General features: G+C 37.5%; 1 protein-coding gene across 1 annotated transcript in view; it reads right to left on the reverse strand.

Annotated features, from left to right (window-relative positions):
* Positions 1-10,952: 10,952 nt before the first annotated feature.
* TRPC5 (transient receptor potential cation channel subfamily C member 5) overlaps positions 10,953-17,699 on the reverse strand; it is a 179,491-nt gene continuing 172,744 nt past the window's right edge. The window contains exons 7-10 of the mRNA XM_068962371.1: positions 14,581-14,784; positions 14,306-14,347; positions 13,412-13,501; positions 10,953-11,645 (exon numbers count right to left, since the gene is read on the reverse strand). Coding sequence (XP_068818472.1) covers positions 10,953-11,645; positions 13,412-13,501; positions 14,306-14,347; positions 14,581-14,784 — 1,029 coding nt within the window. The remainder of the gene's footprint in view (positions 11,646-13,411; positions 13,502-14,305; positions 14,348-14,580; positions 14,785-17,699) is intronic.

Here is a 17,699-nt window from a genome sequence, read left to right on the forward strand (position 1 = left end):
GCCTCAGTTATCAAAGGGATTTCCAGGGATGTGTAGGATGTCTGTATATGGGGAGATAAAGTTTTGGGAAAGGATGGACCTGAGATTAGGTAACTACCTACCATGTTACTAAAACTGCTTTAGAGTATCTAAAAAAGCTTTAAGACTTATAAAAGCATAAAGCAGTAAAAACTGCTTTAGAGTATTTTGGGTATCACATCAAAATAATCTGGGGAATGGGGTTTAAAGATGAAAGGTAAGCTGCACATTTGTAACTATTAAAACTTGAGTTCATTGTTCTATTCTCTCTACTTTTGTGTTTGAAATCTGTCTTACTAGTTGAAAAAAAACTGCCTTGGAAACTGACCATCTAGAAAATGAATGATACAGTTAGTCAAAGTTCAAATTTTTAAATATTTTGCCTTGAATCCTGAAAAGAAACAAGATTTTAGAGATGCTGTCATAGTAGTTCAGTCACTCAGTCATGTCCGACTCTTTGCAACTCCATGAACTGCAGAATGCCAAGCTTCCCTGTCCGTCACCAACTCCTGGAACTTGCTCAACTTCATGTCCATCGAGTCAGTGATCCCATCCAACCATCTCACCCTCTGTTGTCCCCTTCTCCTGCCCTCAATCTTTCCTAGCATCAGGGTCTTTTCCAATGAGTCAGTTCTTTGCATCAGAGGGTCAAAGTACTGGAATTTCATCTTCAGCATCAGCCCTTCCAATGAATATTCAGAGTTAATTTCATTTAGGATTGACTGGTTTGATCTAGAAGTTCAAGGGACTCTCAAGAGTCTTCTCCAACACCACAGTTCAAAAGCATCAATTCTTCAGTGCTCAACTTTCTTTATAGTCCCAACTCTCACATCCATACCTGACTACTGGAAAAACCATAGCTTTGACTAGATGGACCTTTATCGGCAAAATAATGTCTCTGCTTTTTAATATGCTGTCTAGATTTATCACTGTTTTTCTTCCAAGGAGCAAGCATCTTTTAATTTCATGGCTGTAGTCACCATCTGCAGCCCCCCAAAATCTATCATTGTTTCCATTGTTTCCTGGTCTGTTTGCCATGAAGTGATGGGAGCAGATGCCATGATCTTAGTTTTTTGAATGTTGAGTTTTAAGCCAACTTTTTCACTCTTCTCTTTCACTTTCATCAAGAGGCTCTTTAGTTCTTCTTTGCTTTCTGCTGTAAGGGTGGTGTCATCTGCGTATATGAGATTATTGATATTTCTCCTGGGAGTCTTGATTCTAGCTTGTGCTTCATCCAAGCTGACATTTTGTGTGATGTATTCTGTATATAAGTTAAGCAGGGTGACAGTATACAGCTCTGACATACTCCTTTCCCAATTTGGAGCCAGTCTGTTGTTCTGTGTCTAGTTCTAACTGTTACTTCTTGACCTGCATACAGATTTCTAGGGAGCAGATAAGGTAGTCTGGTATTCCCATCTCTTTAAGAATTTTCCACAGTTTGTTGTCATCCACACAGTCAAAGGCTTTGGTATAGTCAATAAAGCAGAAATAGGTGTTTTTCTGGAACTCTCCTGCTTTCTCCATGATCCAGTGGATGTTGGCAATTTGATCTCTGGTTCCTCTGCCTTTCCTAAAACTAGCTTGAACATCTGGAAGTTCACTGTTCACATAGTGTTGAAGCCTGGCTTGGAGAATTTTGAGCATTACTTTGCTAGCATGTGAGATGAGTGCAATTGTGCAGTAGTTTGAGCATTCTTTGGCATTGCCTTTTTTTGGAATTGGAATGAAAACACCTTTTCCAGTCCTGTGGCCACTGCTGAGTTTTCCAAATTTGCTGGCATATTGAGTGCAGCATTTTCACAGCATCATCTTCCAGGATTTGAAATAGCTCAACTGGAATTCCATCACCTCCACTAACTTTGTAGTGATGCTTCCTAAGGCCTGCTTGACTTCGCATTCCAGGATGTCTGGCTCTAGGTGAGTGATCACACCATTGTGGTTATTTGAGTCGTGAAGGTCTTTTTTGTATAGTTCTGTGTATTCTTGCCACCTCCTCTTAATATTTTCTGCTTCTGTTAGGTCCATACCATTTCTGTCCTTTATTGAGCCCATCTTTGCATGAAATGTTCCCTTGATATCTCTAATTTTCTTGAAGAGATCTCTAGTCTTTCCCATTCTGTTGTTTTCCTCTATTTCTTTGCATTGATCACTGTGGAAGGCTTTCTTATTTCTCCTTGCTATCCTTTGGAACTCTGCATTCAAATGGGTCTATGTTTCCTTTTCTCCTTTGCCTTTAGCTTCTCTTTTCTCTGCTATTTGTAAGGTTTCCTCAGACAACCATTTTGCCTTTTTGCATTTCTTTTTCTTATGCCAAGTAATAATAATAGGTTTTATATGGATGTTTGGCCCCTTTTCCTAATCAACTAGTAAACATTTTCTTGCAGATCTTATGGCTTTTTCTAAAAAATTTAATACAGGTTTTTCAGATAATTTGCAGAATCATAGAAAAAAATTCTACCATAATACTAAGGTATTAAATTTCTTGACTTAAACTGTTTTATTTCTTTGCTAGTGTATTAACCAGATCCGAGTAACAATTTTTTTTCTTGGTAAATTTCTGTAACGCAAGAGAAGTTACAGAGATCTGCTCTATGACATCTGCCTATAGATGACAAAACTGTATTGTACACTTAAAAATACTAAGAGGGAAATATCATGATATGTGTTCTTACCACAATAAAAGTTCTACCACATGTATCCCTACCAAAAAATAAAAAATTCTATTCAGCTGTTTTGGTTGCATCAGCAGTTGAACTTTTAGTTTTCTTTCTCTCTTTTAACTTTGCTTAAATAGCTTCAATTATTCAAGAAGTTTTCTTCCTCCTAATTGTTTAGAATGTTTTGAAGCATGGTGTAGATTTGGCTTTTATTAACCTAGTTCTTTTCTTCAATTGCTGCTTATTTTTTCCAGCATTTTATTATTGAAAATTATTTAAAAGTTGAAATAATTGTGCAGTGTACATGTATATATTCACCACCTAGATTATATAATTAACATTTTACTACCCTTACCTTTTTATGTACCCATCTATAAATCCTATTTTTTGATAATTACAAAAAAAGTTGCAGACTTAAATACATTTCCCCACTAAACATTTAAGCATACATATTGTTAACTACAGTTTAGTATGTGTTAAAGGTTCATTTTTTTTTAAGGTTATTTTCAGAAAAAAAATGTTTACGTGTGATGAGATGCACAAATCTTAAAGTGTTTGATACAATGAACTTTTTACAAATCACACATCTGTGAAATCCAGGCCTTTATCAAGATAATATTTTCATCACTCCAGAAAATTCTGTCATGCTCCTTCCCAGTCGATCACTGCTTCACCCATCCCAGTCCCCTAGGCAACCACTGTTTCTTCTGATTTTTCTCCTATCATAGTTTGTTTTTCAAAGTGTATGTAAATGAATCAGAGCATGCACTCCTTTGTGTAAGACTTCTTTAGCATAGGTATTTGGAATTCATCCATGGTGTGTGTGTATAGTTCTTTTTATTGCTGGGCAGCATTTCATTGTACACAAAAGCCGTTGTTTATTTATTCATTCTCCTGTTGGTGGATACCTGGGCCATTTCCAGTTTTTAGATAAGAATGAAGTTGCTATGAACATTTTTGTACAAGTCATCTTGTGAGCATTTGTTTTCATTTTTCCTGGAATTACTGGATCATAAGTTATATATATGACTAGTACAGAAATGCAGGACATTTTCCTGAAATGACTGTACCATTCTGTTCTCTCATCAGCAACATATGAGAATTCTAGTTGTTTTTCATCCTCATCAACATTTGGTGGTATTGGTCTTTGTGATTTTAGCCATTCTGATGGGTTTGGTAATAAGTGTTATCTTGTGGTTTTAATTTGCATTTCCCTGTAATTATGTTTAACACTTTTCCATGTGCTTCTTTACTTGGCGTATATATTTCTTTTTGAAATTGTTCAAATTGTTTGTGTTTTTGTTATTGAGTTGTTGGAGTTTGCATATAGCGGTTGCACATCTTTTCCAGATATATTACTGCTTTTTTAATTGTCTTATCTAACCAATGTGTAAATATTAATATATCCAGTTACACTTAAAATAATTAGGCCAGCACTTGCAATGAATTATTTGACTGAATGTTAAGCTGGTCTGATATCCTAACCAGTGCTCTGATGGCCTAAAAGTTAATTATGTAAAATAAAAGACAAATTTTCAGGAATCTGAATTAATTAGGGGAAAGCTAATTGCTAAAGAGTCCATGACTACGGAAAAAAAAGCTTGAAAAGAAATGTCAACTGATAGCTTCAGAAAATATTACCCAAATGTACTCAGATTATACTAGCTTAATAATGACCAGCTTAGCCTCAGTGTATGATTCTTCTCACTGATCCACAGGTTGAAATAGCTCTCTACGACATGTATCATTCTTTGGATACTCAGTTTTGTCAGTATTGTAAGTTGTAGCTGTACTAGTCCCTTCATTCATCACCTCAAAGTTGTTTATGAATGCTTACAGTTTTCCAAGTATTTAACACAGCTTTATTTAATGGGAAGTATAAAAGTTAGAGTTATAATAATGTTTATTCTTAATCATCTACTTTTTAAAAATACATTGGATGGTGGAGGTCTCCCTTAAGTGTGTATGCTGGTTAAATTATAGTGTAAAATCCATTGTTGTTCACAAATGTTTATTAACAATAGGTGGCTAGAAATGATTATGTTGCAGAAGGGAGGAAAAGAACACCTTAAATCTGAGTAGCCATACATTTCAGAGGAAAAAGTAAATGCTTTATTTTTGTTTATACTGAAGCTAAAAACACACAAAATCTTTTTATTGTACAAGATACGTTTTAACACATTTAAGGATGACAGCTTTGTGCTTCCTACAGAACATATTTAAATAAAAGTAATAGTTTTCTCAAGTTTTTAGCTTTTAAAATAGTAGTCTGTAAAGCCAAAATGCCATTTACACAAACACATTTGGAATTTTCCCTTTTCATGATTAAGCTCAGGAGATACAATTTTAACCTGAAGTTTGATGCATACATTTTCTGTGTGGTGTGATGTGTAATTGGGGCCTCCAACGAAGCTAAGAAAGTTAATTAAACACTGCCTGTGTTTACTAAAAGTATTCTTTATCTTCCTCAAATGTTGGCTCCAAACTACATTCATTGCTTTGAATAGGAAGAAATTCTTCATCCTCAGTTTCAGCCTGTTTTTGAGAAATCCTGAATCCTGTGAGGAGTTTAAATAGTGATATTTTCTTGAATCCTACCACTGGTATGCATTTATGTTATAAGAAACAGACAAATTAAAATGTTTTCACTAGAGAACATATGGGTTTACTTTTGCTATGTTAGAAGAGTAATTTGAACAGTTAAAAGTTTTTAGGTTAATAATTTATTGGATTGTCTTTAACATTAAGAACACTACAGACTAATGTATTAATCCCTTGGGTTTCAAGGTTTCCTCTTGAGCTCACGTAACATTCATTTTAGTGTGATTGGTTTCAATGAATCCTACTAGACACTCAAGGATTCTGACTGCTTCTCCTGCCCAAGTATTTACGAAGCACAGTTACCACTCTGCTTATTGGACCACAGGCTACATTGCTTTGGTTATTTAAACCGATTGCTTAATACATATTGTAAAAGGAAGTCCTACAAAATGAGACCGAAAATGGATGAACCTGAACTTCAAATAATATGACTATATTTTATATAGGAAATACCTAATGTGAACATGTGATTTTAAAGTGACCTGAAATTTCAGCTAGCTGTTGCCATCCTCCCTTTAGCACTGCCCCCTATTTCTGTTACTAGAGCACCTTCTGAATCCAAAACCCTCCCTTCAATTTTCTGGGGCGGCTAGGGCTTTTCTTTACTGCTCTTTCTTCCTGCTAACAGCCTAGCTGTCAGAGCCTCTGTATTATGACGTATGATTTCTTATGGATCAAATAAGGTTTGGGAAGCCAATTCTGAGTTTATTTACAACATAAGCCATTGCATATTGGAATGTGTTTTACTGTTTAAATACAAATATTTCAAGAGCTAAGTCATTAAGGTTGTTTTCAAATCAATGATGGTTCTATATCTAAACATGGTGTTCTTTAATGTTTCCTCCTTGGGAAGCTATAAACTTATTCCAGTAAGGCTGGCACTGTTCCAAGCATGTTTGAAACTAGATTCCAGACTTGAAAGAGGAACGAGGCTTCTTTTGGGGCTGACGGAAATTTTTGTATTTTGATTTTGGTGGTGATGATTCTAGGGATATACACAACTGTGAAGACTCACTGAATTGTACACTTTAAATGGATGCAGGTAGTTGTACACAAATTATTCTTCAGAGTTGATAAGGAAAAAACTAGATTCCAAAGAACAGTTTCAGGTTACTTCACAAACCCACAAGAAACTTGTTGTTTTATAATTGTGCCTATCAAAGTGCATATTGTGTGACAGCAATTGAAAATTATGTTTTACCAGAGAAAGAACTAACCTCAATTGTCCAAATTTTTATCAAGTATGAATCTAAAATTAGTTTTGACTGTTTCTTAGAATTTAATTTTATAAGATTATTATTTTCTACCATTGAGGGTATTCAGATATTGTATTGTGTGTTTTGAACATCCTCCCCAAAGCAGTAGTCCATGATGGTTTGAGTAATGTCAACATTCGAATATGGGTACAACTTAAGGTGGCTACTTAGAAGAATTTTGAAGAACAACGTTAATTTGGCAGTTTCTTTCCATTGAGCCTATTCCTGTCCCCTTCCCTTCAAAATGATTTAGTAATTACCAAAAGGGATGAAGGGCCAAGCCAGAGCCATCAAATGCTATTAAGTTTCATTGCATATGTGTGTGTGCACATGCATACAGATAAGGTTCTCACTTTTACAAACATCCCCAAAAAGTGCAAACAATGACCCACATCTGTTGGAAAAAGCAATGGGAAGGGTCTTTGGAAATACAGTAAAAATAACATTTTTCTGTAGTAAAGTAATGTTCACACTGAATTGGGGTACCCTATTCCCAATGACTAGTTCTACACCAACAAAGTGTGTATTAGGAACAGTTATCTGGATAAAGCATGTCTAAGAAACAATTACAGATTTGAGGCAAAGCCACAGGGTTTGGGGTTGAAGGGAGCTGACAAGTATACATAGAAAGGTTATTTAAGTGATTCAAATAACTACATCAGCTTGTATTAGCTGTGTGTATACAAGCAATCTGTTTACTAACACTGTTTTGAAATGTGATTACCAAAATAATATGATCATTTTTTCTTGTGTACTTTTTAAATAGGAAAGAATGCCTGACTCACTTCAAGTACTTTTTCCTAATGGTTGAACAAACCAAGATCTGGGCCACTTAAACTGTTAGTTAAAACACTCCTTCAGTCTCAGCACAAGGCAATATGAATGTCAAATGGTTATTTATATTTCCTAGCTAAGCTATCAACTCATTTTAAGTCATTCAGAAGGTAAAGGCCATGGTGGGGGGAGGTTTGGTGTGTGTGTGTGTGTGTCTTTAATCAAGTGCAGACAAATGTTTAGATGTTTTGAATTTAGCTGAAATGCCCTAAATTAGGTCAGAGTGGAATGAAAAATGACTATGAGAGGCAAAAAATATCAGAAAATTTTCCAGTATGCCTATATAAGTGGACAGGAGTATAACTTGGAGATTTATATCCCTATAAAATTTGACATCTTCCAAAAATAATGACTTTGAATTTGGAATCATTCCTTTTTCTTTATACTTCACTGGATTTAAAGCTGTAAGTGGAGGACCTACTTCAACAACGGCCATTTTTGAATATACTTCAGATATTTTTTTGTAAGCAATTTTACCCTTACTAATTATGAAGTGAAGTCACTCAGTCGTGTCTGACTCTTTGCCACCCCATGGACTGTAGCCTAACAGGATCCTCCATCCATGGGATTTTCCAGGCAAGAGTACTGGAGTGCATTATTATGAAGGAGATGTTAATATGATGAAATCAAACAAATATAAGTGTCCATAAATGATAAGAAATTCACCTGTTGAGGTGAACCGTGGTATACTTAGACAAATAGTGATTCTTGAATCGTTTATTATTATATTTGACTTTGGAGTACATTTTTAACTTTACATATAAATATGTCAGTCTTAAATTATGGAGTTCATGGCATTTTGGGCAAATGAACAAAAAGGTACAGTGGCCAATCCATTTCCACATCTCCTTTGTTTATATATGCTTAATAGTAAATGTCTTGTTTCTATGATCTAGAAGAGTTGGCTTTGTTGACTGGCTCTCTGACCTTGAGCAAGTCATTATCATTTTCTGGGCCTCTTTTTTTTCTATTTGTAAAATAAGAATTTAGAATTGAGTGGATCCCCACTAAGGTTCTCTTTTACTTCTGACTTTTATGTTTATAAATTTACTCTCAAGTTGACTTATACCTTCTCTGGGGTCAGAGAACATAGTTAAACATTTGATTTGAAATGTCTTTCTTGATAGTGGCTGATCCAGAGTTAACACAAGTCTCTTTCCTTTCCCACTTTCTACTGGAATTAGAGTTGTTTAAAATGTTGGTGTCACCATCATAGACATTAGGGCAATAACTGATTAGCTTTAACAGCTAACTGGCTTCAATCCCCAACATAGCTAGGCCTCAGCATAGCTGGTGAAATCTTAAGCCTACATCATAAAGACAATAACCCTGAGACGATCTGAAAAGGAATGAAATATGACACTGGTTTCTTTCAGTAGTAGAGATTGCTATTATGACTTATACATATTCTCTCTTTGGCACATAACTGAGAGAAGACTGTATTTTGCACCATGGCTCTATCCCTGGCTATCCTTATTTTCTGACAAATTGATAAAGTAACTGCTGGAACAATTAAGCCTAGGTTATCATAAAACATGCATTTGTAAGAGAGATGAAATAGGGCCATCTATTGGTTTCTGGTGCCATCAGTATGAAAAGAAATGTAGCCTAGGTGCTGTTTATTATTCAAAGTGAATTTGGAAACTGGGAAAGTTGAATCTGTAACTTTAGAAAACTTCCTTCTGGAAGGTAACCTGTTAATGATGTCAGGGCCACTTAGAATAGTCCCACTTAGAGAAGCAGGAGGTTTGAGTATGATCGCTGAGGAATTATTTTGTGATAAACTTGCCAAATGGATCTTGATGCAGCTTGTTCTCTTGGTCACCTTTTCCTGGATCTGAGCTTTGTTCTTCAACACCTCCTCTTGTTTCCCCCTTATCCCCAGTTTGTGTCTTTTCCCTGTAGAATATTTTGTCCATTACTGAAGCTAGAGCTAGAATGGGAATCAATTCAAATAACAGAAACTATGCTGTCAAAAACTATATTTGCACTGAGAATGCTGCATTTCACTAAATTTTGCCAGAAAGTATATACATAAATTTAGATGGTTTCCTATTACTGTTGACCATTACAAAAACAGGGTGACAACTAATTAAGTTTCTTATGTTTTTGAGCTATGTGTTAATTTAATCACCAGGAGTTAGACCTTGAGCTATTTTAGGTCATGTGTGAAGAGTGTAAGTTGGGGATACCTTTGTGCTAATGTTGGCAAGAACCACCCTTGTTTAGCAGGTCCTCAGTCACTGGTTACCAGGTCTAACATGATGACCATGAGCATTATGGGCTTCATTTTTTAACCTTCACCTATGTTGTCTGATGAGGTACTCTTAAGCTGTGGAAAATAATTTGTTTTGGTGTATAATGCAGTTTTCTTTAAAGACAGTAGAATTTGGATCATGTTTGTAGTTCCATGAATTCACTAGGGTTGTTATGTTATATATTTAACATCAGTTTACACATGCAATTCCACTGTCTCCACTGAGCATTAAAACTGCAACTTGAATCAAATTATCTAGACCTAAAATTGTTTTATTGTTCTTGTTTTATCAGAGAGCAATTAATTAAAATGAAGTTGTTTTCGGATTCTGACACCTCAGCAAGATGTCATTTTTATGATAAAATATTTTCAAATCCAGGTTTTTATCTTAGAAATACTTTTGATAGCAATAATGATTAAAACTATCATCAGTAGATAGAACCCTATAAATATGCCAGCTAATTATTTTTTCTTACCAATGTATGAGATGTAGTGACTATTGGTTAGAGTGCAGGAAAAGTTTTTAAAAGAGTCTACATCCTAAATACTAATCTTGATACTGTCAAATTTTAAGATGTAGTAAGCTAACTGAAATATACAAACACAGGAAAGGAATTCACTAACTTATTAGATATGACATATACTATGGGGGTAAATAGTCACTGGCATACATTAGGAAACTCACAAGTCTTTAAGAAACAAAAAACTCAACAGCCCCCACAATAAGGAGAAGTTGTAGTGTTTAAAAACAAAAACACGAAAGCCAGTTATACCTAGAAACCACGAGCTGACAATTCTTTGGAGTCTATTCAGTCTCCCTTTGATGCTGTTCATTGAACCAGAATGGGCAGCGTGGAGCACTGAAGGGCAACAAACTTAGGCAGGTGAGTTTGCCTCATCTGATAGCTGGTGGGGACTGCTGAGCACAGCCCTCAGCCCTGTGGGGAAATGGTGTGAGATCCCAAGGAAGGTCAGGAATCTGTGCGGCAGCGACAGTAGCAAAGTGGCACCTGGAGCTTCAAGGAAGCAAGGGTAAGAAAAGCAAAGCCAAAGGGTTAAGCACCTGACTGCACCTCTGCTGATTAGGGGCAAATACCCCTTCAGTTGGTTATGAAATGGACTTACTGTTTTATAGGTATAAAAAGGCAAATAATACTAATAACAAGAACCAAAAAATGAATGTAGCTATAAAATATGGTAAAAGCAATAGGAGTTTCACTCTTCTGTCTGGTGGGGGGCGGGCAGTGAGGGAATCATATTCTATGTCACCTCTGAGAGCAAAGAAAAGAGAAATTTTCTGAGTTCCAGGACACGTGATAACGGCTTGACTTAGAGCCGCGTTGTAACTTGTTCTTCCTGTCCATCACCCCATTTGTGCATGAGCAGGTCACAAGCCTCTCCCCACGTTTCAAATACATCCTCTGAGGAGTCTAAAAGTTTAGAATTTGAGGAACAGATGCTGGATACGCAGTGAAGAGAGCTGGAACAGGCTAGAGGGCATTCAGTGCTCTGAGCAGTGCCCCGGGCTTCACCTAATTCTACCTCACTGAGGTTAATTTCACTTTGAGAACAGGCCTCTGCTTTCCCTTTCTCCATCTGAGAATATCTGATGTCCTGCCACATATAGTGTGGCTGAACAATCCCATCAGAGATGGTGTACATTGGCTCTGAACTGGGTTCGGACATATGACCATTAAACTTGGAGAATAGGAGACCCAGTTTCTTGAGAGAGGGACCCATGAAGGATCGTTTGCTTGATGACTCAGCTTTTGACTTGCCTTGGGCACCACCGACTCTTGGCATAGTCCTGATGAGAGGTGGCCCATGGCAGGCTTTTTTCTTGCAGCCTACATTGAAAGAGACACTCTTGGATTTGGCCCGAGCCCCACCACTGCCATCGTTGGTATCATCCCTCTGTGAGAGTTCAGTGCTGCTAGTGGAAAAGCTTCTCCTTTGGTGCTTCCTGTTTCCCAAAAGGTCAAGCACTTCATATCGAAAGCTGGAGATATCCTGCTTTAATTCCTAGGGCAAGAGAGAAGACACATTATGTTAAGAAGCTTCGGAATGTTCCAGGTTTTTGTCTCATAGCAAATCACAAGGTATACGAACTACCAGAAGCATCTCACATTATTCTACACAAGAAAAACATAGTAACAAATCTGTGGGCGGGGCTGGCCATTGGGAAAAAAATGTGCAATTGGTAAAGTTGATTTCAGAACCTCCCTATCAGGAGTACACCAACAGACTGAAATGTTAACCAACAATGACGGTATTAGAGTAGGGTATTGGCTCTCATCGACATCTGCATAGAGAAAGATACAGAAGAGGAAAAGCTTTAGGACTCAGGAATAAAACCAGGGAAGTGGAATGTCAGGTGATGAGACTGCTGTTTGAGACTAGTGCTCAAGTCGCTCAGTTGTGTCCAACTCTGTGATCCCTTGGCCTGTAACCAGCCAGGTTCCTCTGTCCATGGGATTTCTCAGGCAAGAATACTGGAGTTGGTTGCCATTTCTTCCTCCAGAGGATCTTCCCAACCCAGGGATCAAACCCACATCTCCTACATTGCAGGCCAATTCTTTACCATTGAGCCACTTGGGAAGCCCCATTTTGGGACAGGGGACCCTGTTTATCCAAGTCCCTGTGAAATGTCTTCTGTCTCTCACTGGCTGCCTAGATACTAGATTGCTCTTTTAAAAATCATCTTTGAAAAGCTTACGTCCGATGATTTAATTCTTTTGCTTAACACTTTTTAGTAACTTGTCACTGACCTTATGAAAAAGGAAAAATGCCATACCACAGACTACAAGGTTTTTCAAGGCCTGGTATGCGTTCATCTCTCCTGTATCATATCTTTCTGCTCTTTGCCCAGGCTCGCCACCTCTTTGCCCAGGCTCGCCACTGTCCACCTGTATGAACATATTCTCTCTTGCCTCTGAGTCTCTGCATGTGCTGCTGTTCTCTCTGGAACACTCTTCTACCCAACTAGCCCCTCTTTAGACCTCAGCTTGAATATGGCTTCCTCGGAAAAGCCAACCTCAAATCCCCAAGTCCCAGCTGGGTGTCCCCACATTTCTATGTCTCCACAGTACCTTGTGTTGCTCTTGTTAGAATACTCCATCATTCATCACCTTCTATTATTATTGTGTGTTACTCCATGGGAGAGTAGGGGCTGCTTCTATCTTGCTCATCACTGTGCTATGTAGCAGGCCCTCAACTGGTGAGTTATATGTAGATTAGGATAACAGCCTTCATGCATTCCTTAGAATGTATATGTGTTCTAGGATAGGGTTTCCCAACCAATTGACATGTTGAGTGTGGCAATTCTTTGTTAAAGGGATCTGTCCTGTGCATTGTAGGATTTTTAGCAACAACCCTAGTCTCTACTCACTAGATGCCGATAGCATTCCAGTGTGACAAGCAAAAATGTGTAATGCTAGGATATCATAAATGTTACGTTTTAATAATAGTTTTTTTGTCTTTATCATATCTTTTAAGTAAAGAAGACCTTTAAATCTCACACATCCTTGCCACATCGTTTAAAGCATTCAATTCCCACACTGGGAAACACTCAGACTATTAAAAGACTGTATTTTTATTATTCATAAAGCTGACTGTGGTGGTGTGACAGACATTGGTAAAATCTCTTCATCTATTGGAAGAACTGTAACTGGTTTTACTGTATCATAGGCAGTTGAAATTCCATCACCAGAAACTTCAAATACTGTGAAGATTAAATGATGCTTAAGAAATGTGAAATGAGAAGTTAAACCACTTTATGACCAAATTACCTTAAAATTTTCTTCTGTTAGTCCCTCATTTGTTTTGGAATTTCTTATCATAGCTGCCACATATCTTTTGACTAAATTCCTGATAACTTCCTGGAATTTAAACAAAAACATGAAAAGGCATTCAGTTTCCTTCTTGGACTCTTAGTACAATAAGGAACATATACAAGAAAAAAAACATGCCTAGACTGTCTTTGCAATGGAAAATTCTCACAGGATCCAACCATTTTCTACAAAACCCCCAGTTAAGTCCACTGGCTAAATGAATTACTATGTGTCCAAATTTGGTGGCAGAGTTGGCCAGTGAGATCAAATTCACCCAAAAGAAAATTTTTCCACCCAGGCATAAGGTAAACATGATTCATATTAATAGAATAATCAGAGTAGAGTAATTCTTGAGTGGTCACAGTCAATATCCTTTCCGTTCAGGCTGGATTAAACTTTAACCCTCCTAGTAAGATGAGAGTTTTTCTTCCTTTTATAAAGTTGAAAAAGGCATTCTTCAGTGTCACAAAATCTGCTGATTTCAATGTCCAATAATTACATAGTCAAGATATTTTTTATTAAAGTCAATACGTTCTTCTCCTTTACAGGATGGCTTCTTTTAACTTAGCCTCCTGGGAATGGTATACACATAGTCACTCAACTTTGTGTTTGTTAGTCACAGTGATGATGATAGCCACCACTTAGTGCAATATGTCAGGCACTGCCAGGACACACATGCACACACAAATACATACATACTGATCACTCAATTCTCACAACTACACTTTGAGTTAAGTTTAATCATCCCTAATTTACAAATGAAGAAACAGGCTCAGGGAGGATAAGTGACTTATCCAAGGTCAGACAACTGAACAAGAACTATTGTGCTTAGTTCATATAAAGAAGCTTTACCTGGTAATGTTGGTTCTGTATCAGACTGTCAGCATGGCGTTCCTGTCATTGAAAATGGACAGAAAGCTTATATCAGCAGTGTCCCAGCAGCCCACCCACTCAAACATATTTCTAAATATTAGGACTGAAACATGACACAGGAGCTGCTGCTTGACAAACCCCCAAAGCATCTGTAGGTTGGAGTAGTTTTATGATGTTTGAGATAGGGAATGCCACAAAGGAGGGAAAGGAGAAAACAGTTGTTTTTACAAAGAGACAATTTTTAAAGGCCTTACTGTGAAGCTTCTCAAGTTGTGCCTTCTCCGTCTACCATCCGGGTCTCTTTTAGGGCAGAAGGTGTTGTTGAACCAGTTGCCAAGGTATAGAAATGACTTGGGGCTGGGGATAATGTTGAAAGGAGGTGGCAAGGTGCCACCTTCATCAAAGTAACTCATCCAGAGCTTCGTCCTTGCAAACTTCCACTCAATATCAGCATGATCCTGTGAAAGACAAGTTCAAAGATAGGGGATGGGAAAATATAAAATGCACCCATGACTCATTCTAAAAGTTCTACTTGCTTCTCCAGAGGGAAATATGTCAGTAGCTATAAAAATTCAATTTACACTGACCTTACCCTCTAGTGTTTTCCTCTACATGTTTTCTAGTTGCAACATTTACATTTTGCTCTATGATCAATTTTGAGTTCATTTTTGCTTAAGGGGTGAAGTTTACATTGAGGGTTTTTTTTCCTGTTTTGTTTTTGCCTGTCAATGTTCATGTGCCATTTCCTGAAAAGGTTATTTTTCTTCCATTGAATTGCTTTTCACCTTTGTCAATCAGTTGTGCATACTGGGACTACTGGCTATTCACATTCAAAAGAATAAAGTTGGATTCCTACCTCACACCATGTACAATATTCAACTTAAAATGAATCCAGAACTAAGTTTAATAGATAAAAAGTATCAAACTCTAAGAAGAAAATTAAGGAGTAAATATTTATAACCCTGGATAAAACAATGGTTTCTTAGAGGAGACACCAAAAGCTAAGGAAAAAGAGAACAAAATAGGAAAATTGGACTTGGTCAAAGTTAAAAACTGTACGTCAAGGACACCATAAAGAAAAGACAACCCACAGAATAAAAGAAAGTAATGAAATATCATATAGCTGATAAGGGACTTGTACCCAGACTATATAAAGAATGATAACGATTCAATAATAAAAAGACAATTCAATTTGGAAAAGAAGAAAGCACTTGAATAGACATTTGCAGAAAGACACAAATGAGGTCATACAGTTCAGTTCAGTCGCTCAGTCGTGTCCGACTCTTTGCAACCCCATGAATCGCAGCACGCCAGGCCTCCCTGTCCATCACCATCTCCCGGAGTTCACTCAGACTCATGTACATTGAGTCAGTGATGCCATCCAGCCATCTCATCCTCGGTCGTCCCCTTCTCCTCCTGCCCCCGACCCCCCCCAGCATCAGAGTCTTTTCCAATGAGTCAGCTCTTCGCATGAGGTGGCCAAAGTACTGGAGTTTCAGCTTTAGCATCATTCCTTCCAAAGAAATCCCAAGGTTGATCTCCTTCAGAATGGACTGGTTGCATCTCCTTGCAGTCCAAGGGACTCTCAAGAGTCTTCTCCAACACCACAGTTCAAAAGCACCAATTCTTTGGCGCTCAGCCTTCTTCACAGTCCAACTCTCACATCCATACATGACCACAGGAGAAACCATAGCCTTGACTAGACAGACCTTTGTTGGCAAAGTAATGTCTCTGCTTTTCAATATGCTATCTATATTGTTAATAACTTTTCTTCCAAGGAGTAAGCGTCTTTTAATTTCATGGCTGCAGTCACCATCTGCAGTGATTTTGGAGCCCCCCAAAATACAAGTCTGACCCTGTTTCCACTGTTTCCCCGTCTATTTCCCATGAAGTGATAGGACCAGATGCCATGATCTTCATTTTCTGAATCATTAGGAGTATTCAAATTGAAACCACAATGAGATATGACTTTAAACCCACTAAGATAGCTATAACAATTTTTCATAAAAGAATAGCTAGTGTAGGTTAGAATCTGGAGAATTTGCACCCCTCACACACTGCTGGTGGCAACGTGAAATGGTGCAGCTACTTTGGAAAACCATATGGCAATTCCTCAAATAGTTAAACATAGAGTTACCATAAATCCAGCAATTTCACTCCTAGCTACATACCCAAGAGAAACGAAAGCACATTCTACACAAAAACATGTACACAAATGTTCAGCAGCATTTTTCATAATAGCTAAAGAGTAGAAACAACCTAAATGACCATCCACAAATAAATGGATAAACAAAATGTGGTATACTATCATTATTACCCAGTCTTTAAGAGGAATGAGGTTTTGATACATACTGCAACATAGATGAACCTTGAAAATCTTAGGCTGAGTGAAAATATATTCTGCTGAGTCTTCCAATCCGTGAATGCCGTATGTCATGTCTTTCTTCCATGTTTTGTAGTTTTCAATGTGTAAGTCCTATCTATACATGTTTTGTTAACCTTTTGCCTAAAATGAAACCAGTAACGCTGAAGAAGCTGAAGTTGAACTGTCTTATGAAGACCTACAAGACCTTTCAGAACTAACACCCAAAAAAGATGTCCTTTTCATTATAGGGGACTGGAATGCAAAAGTAGGAAGTCAAGAAACACCTGGAGTAACAGGCAAATTTGGCCTTGGAATGCAGAATGAAGCAGGGCAAAGACTAATAGAGTTTTGCCAAGAAAATGTACTGGTCATAGCAAACACCCTCTTCCAACAACACGAGAAGACTCTACACATGGACATCACCAGATGGTCAACATCGAAATCATATTGATTATGTTCTTTGCAGCCAAAGATGGAGAAGCTCTATACAGTCAACAAAAACAAGACCAGGAGCTGACTGTGGCTCAAATCATGAACTCCTTATTACCAAATTCAGACTCAAATTGAAGAAAGTAGGGAAAACCGCTAGACCATCCAGGTATGACCTAAATCAAATCCCTTATGATTATACAGTGGAAGTGAGAAATAGATTTAAGGGCCTAGATCTGATAGACAGAGTGCCTGATGAACTATGGAATGAGGTTTGTGACATTGTACAGGAGACAGGGATCAAGACCATCCCCATGGAAAAGAAATGCAAAAAAGAAAAATGGCTGTCTGAGGAGGCATTACAAATAGCTGTGAAAAGAAGAGAGGCGAAAAGCAAAGGAGAAAAGATATAAGCATCTGAATGCAGAGTTCCAAAGAATAGCAAGAAGAGATAAGAAAGCCTTCTTCAGCAATCAATGAAAAGAAATAGAGGAAAACAACAGAATGGGAAAGACTAGAGATCTCTTCAAGAAAATTAGAGATACCAAGGGGACATTTCATGCAAAGATGGGCTCGATA

The sequence above is a fragment of the Capricornis sumatraensis genome, chromosome X (assembly GCF_032405125.1).
Source record: "Capricornis sumatraensis isolate serow.1 chromosome X, serow.2, whole genome shotgun sequence".
In the NCBI taxonomy this organism is placed as follows: Eukaryota; Metazoa; Chordata; class Mammalia; order Artiodactyla; family Bovidae; genus Capricornis; species Capricornis sumatraensis.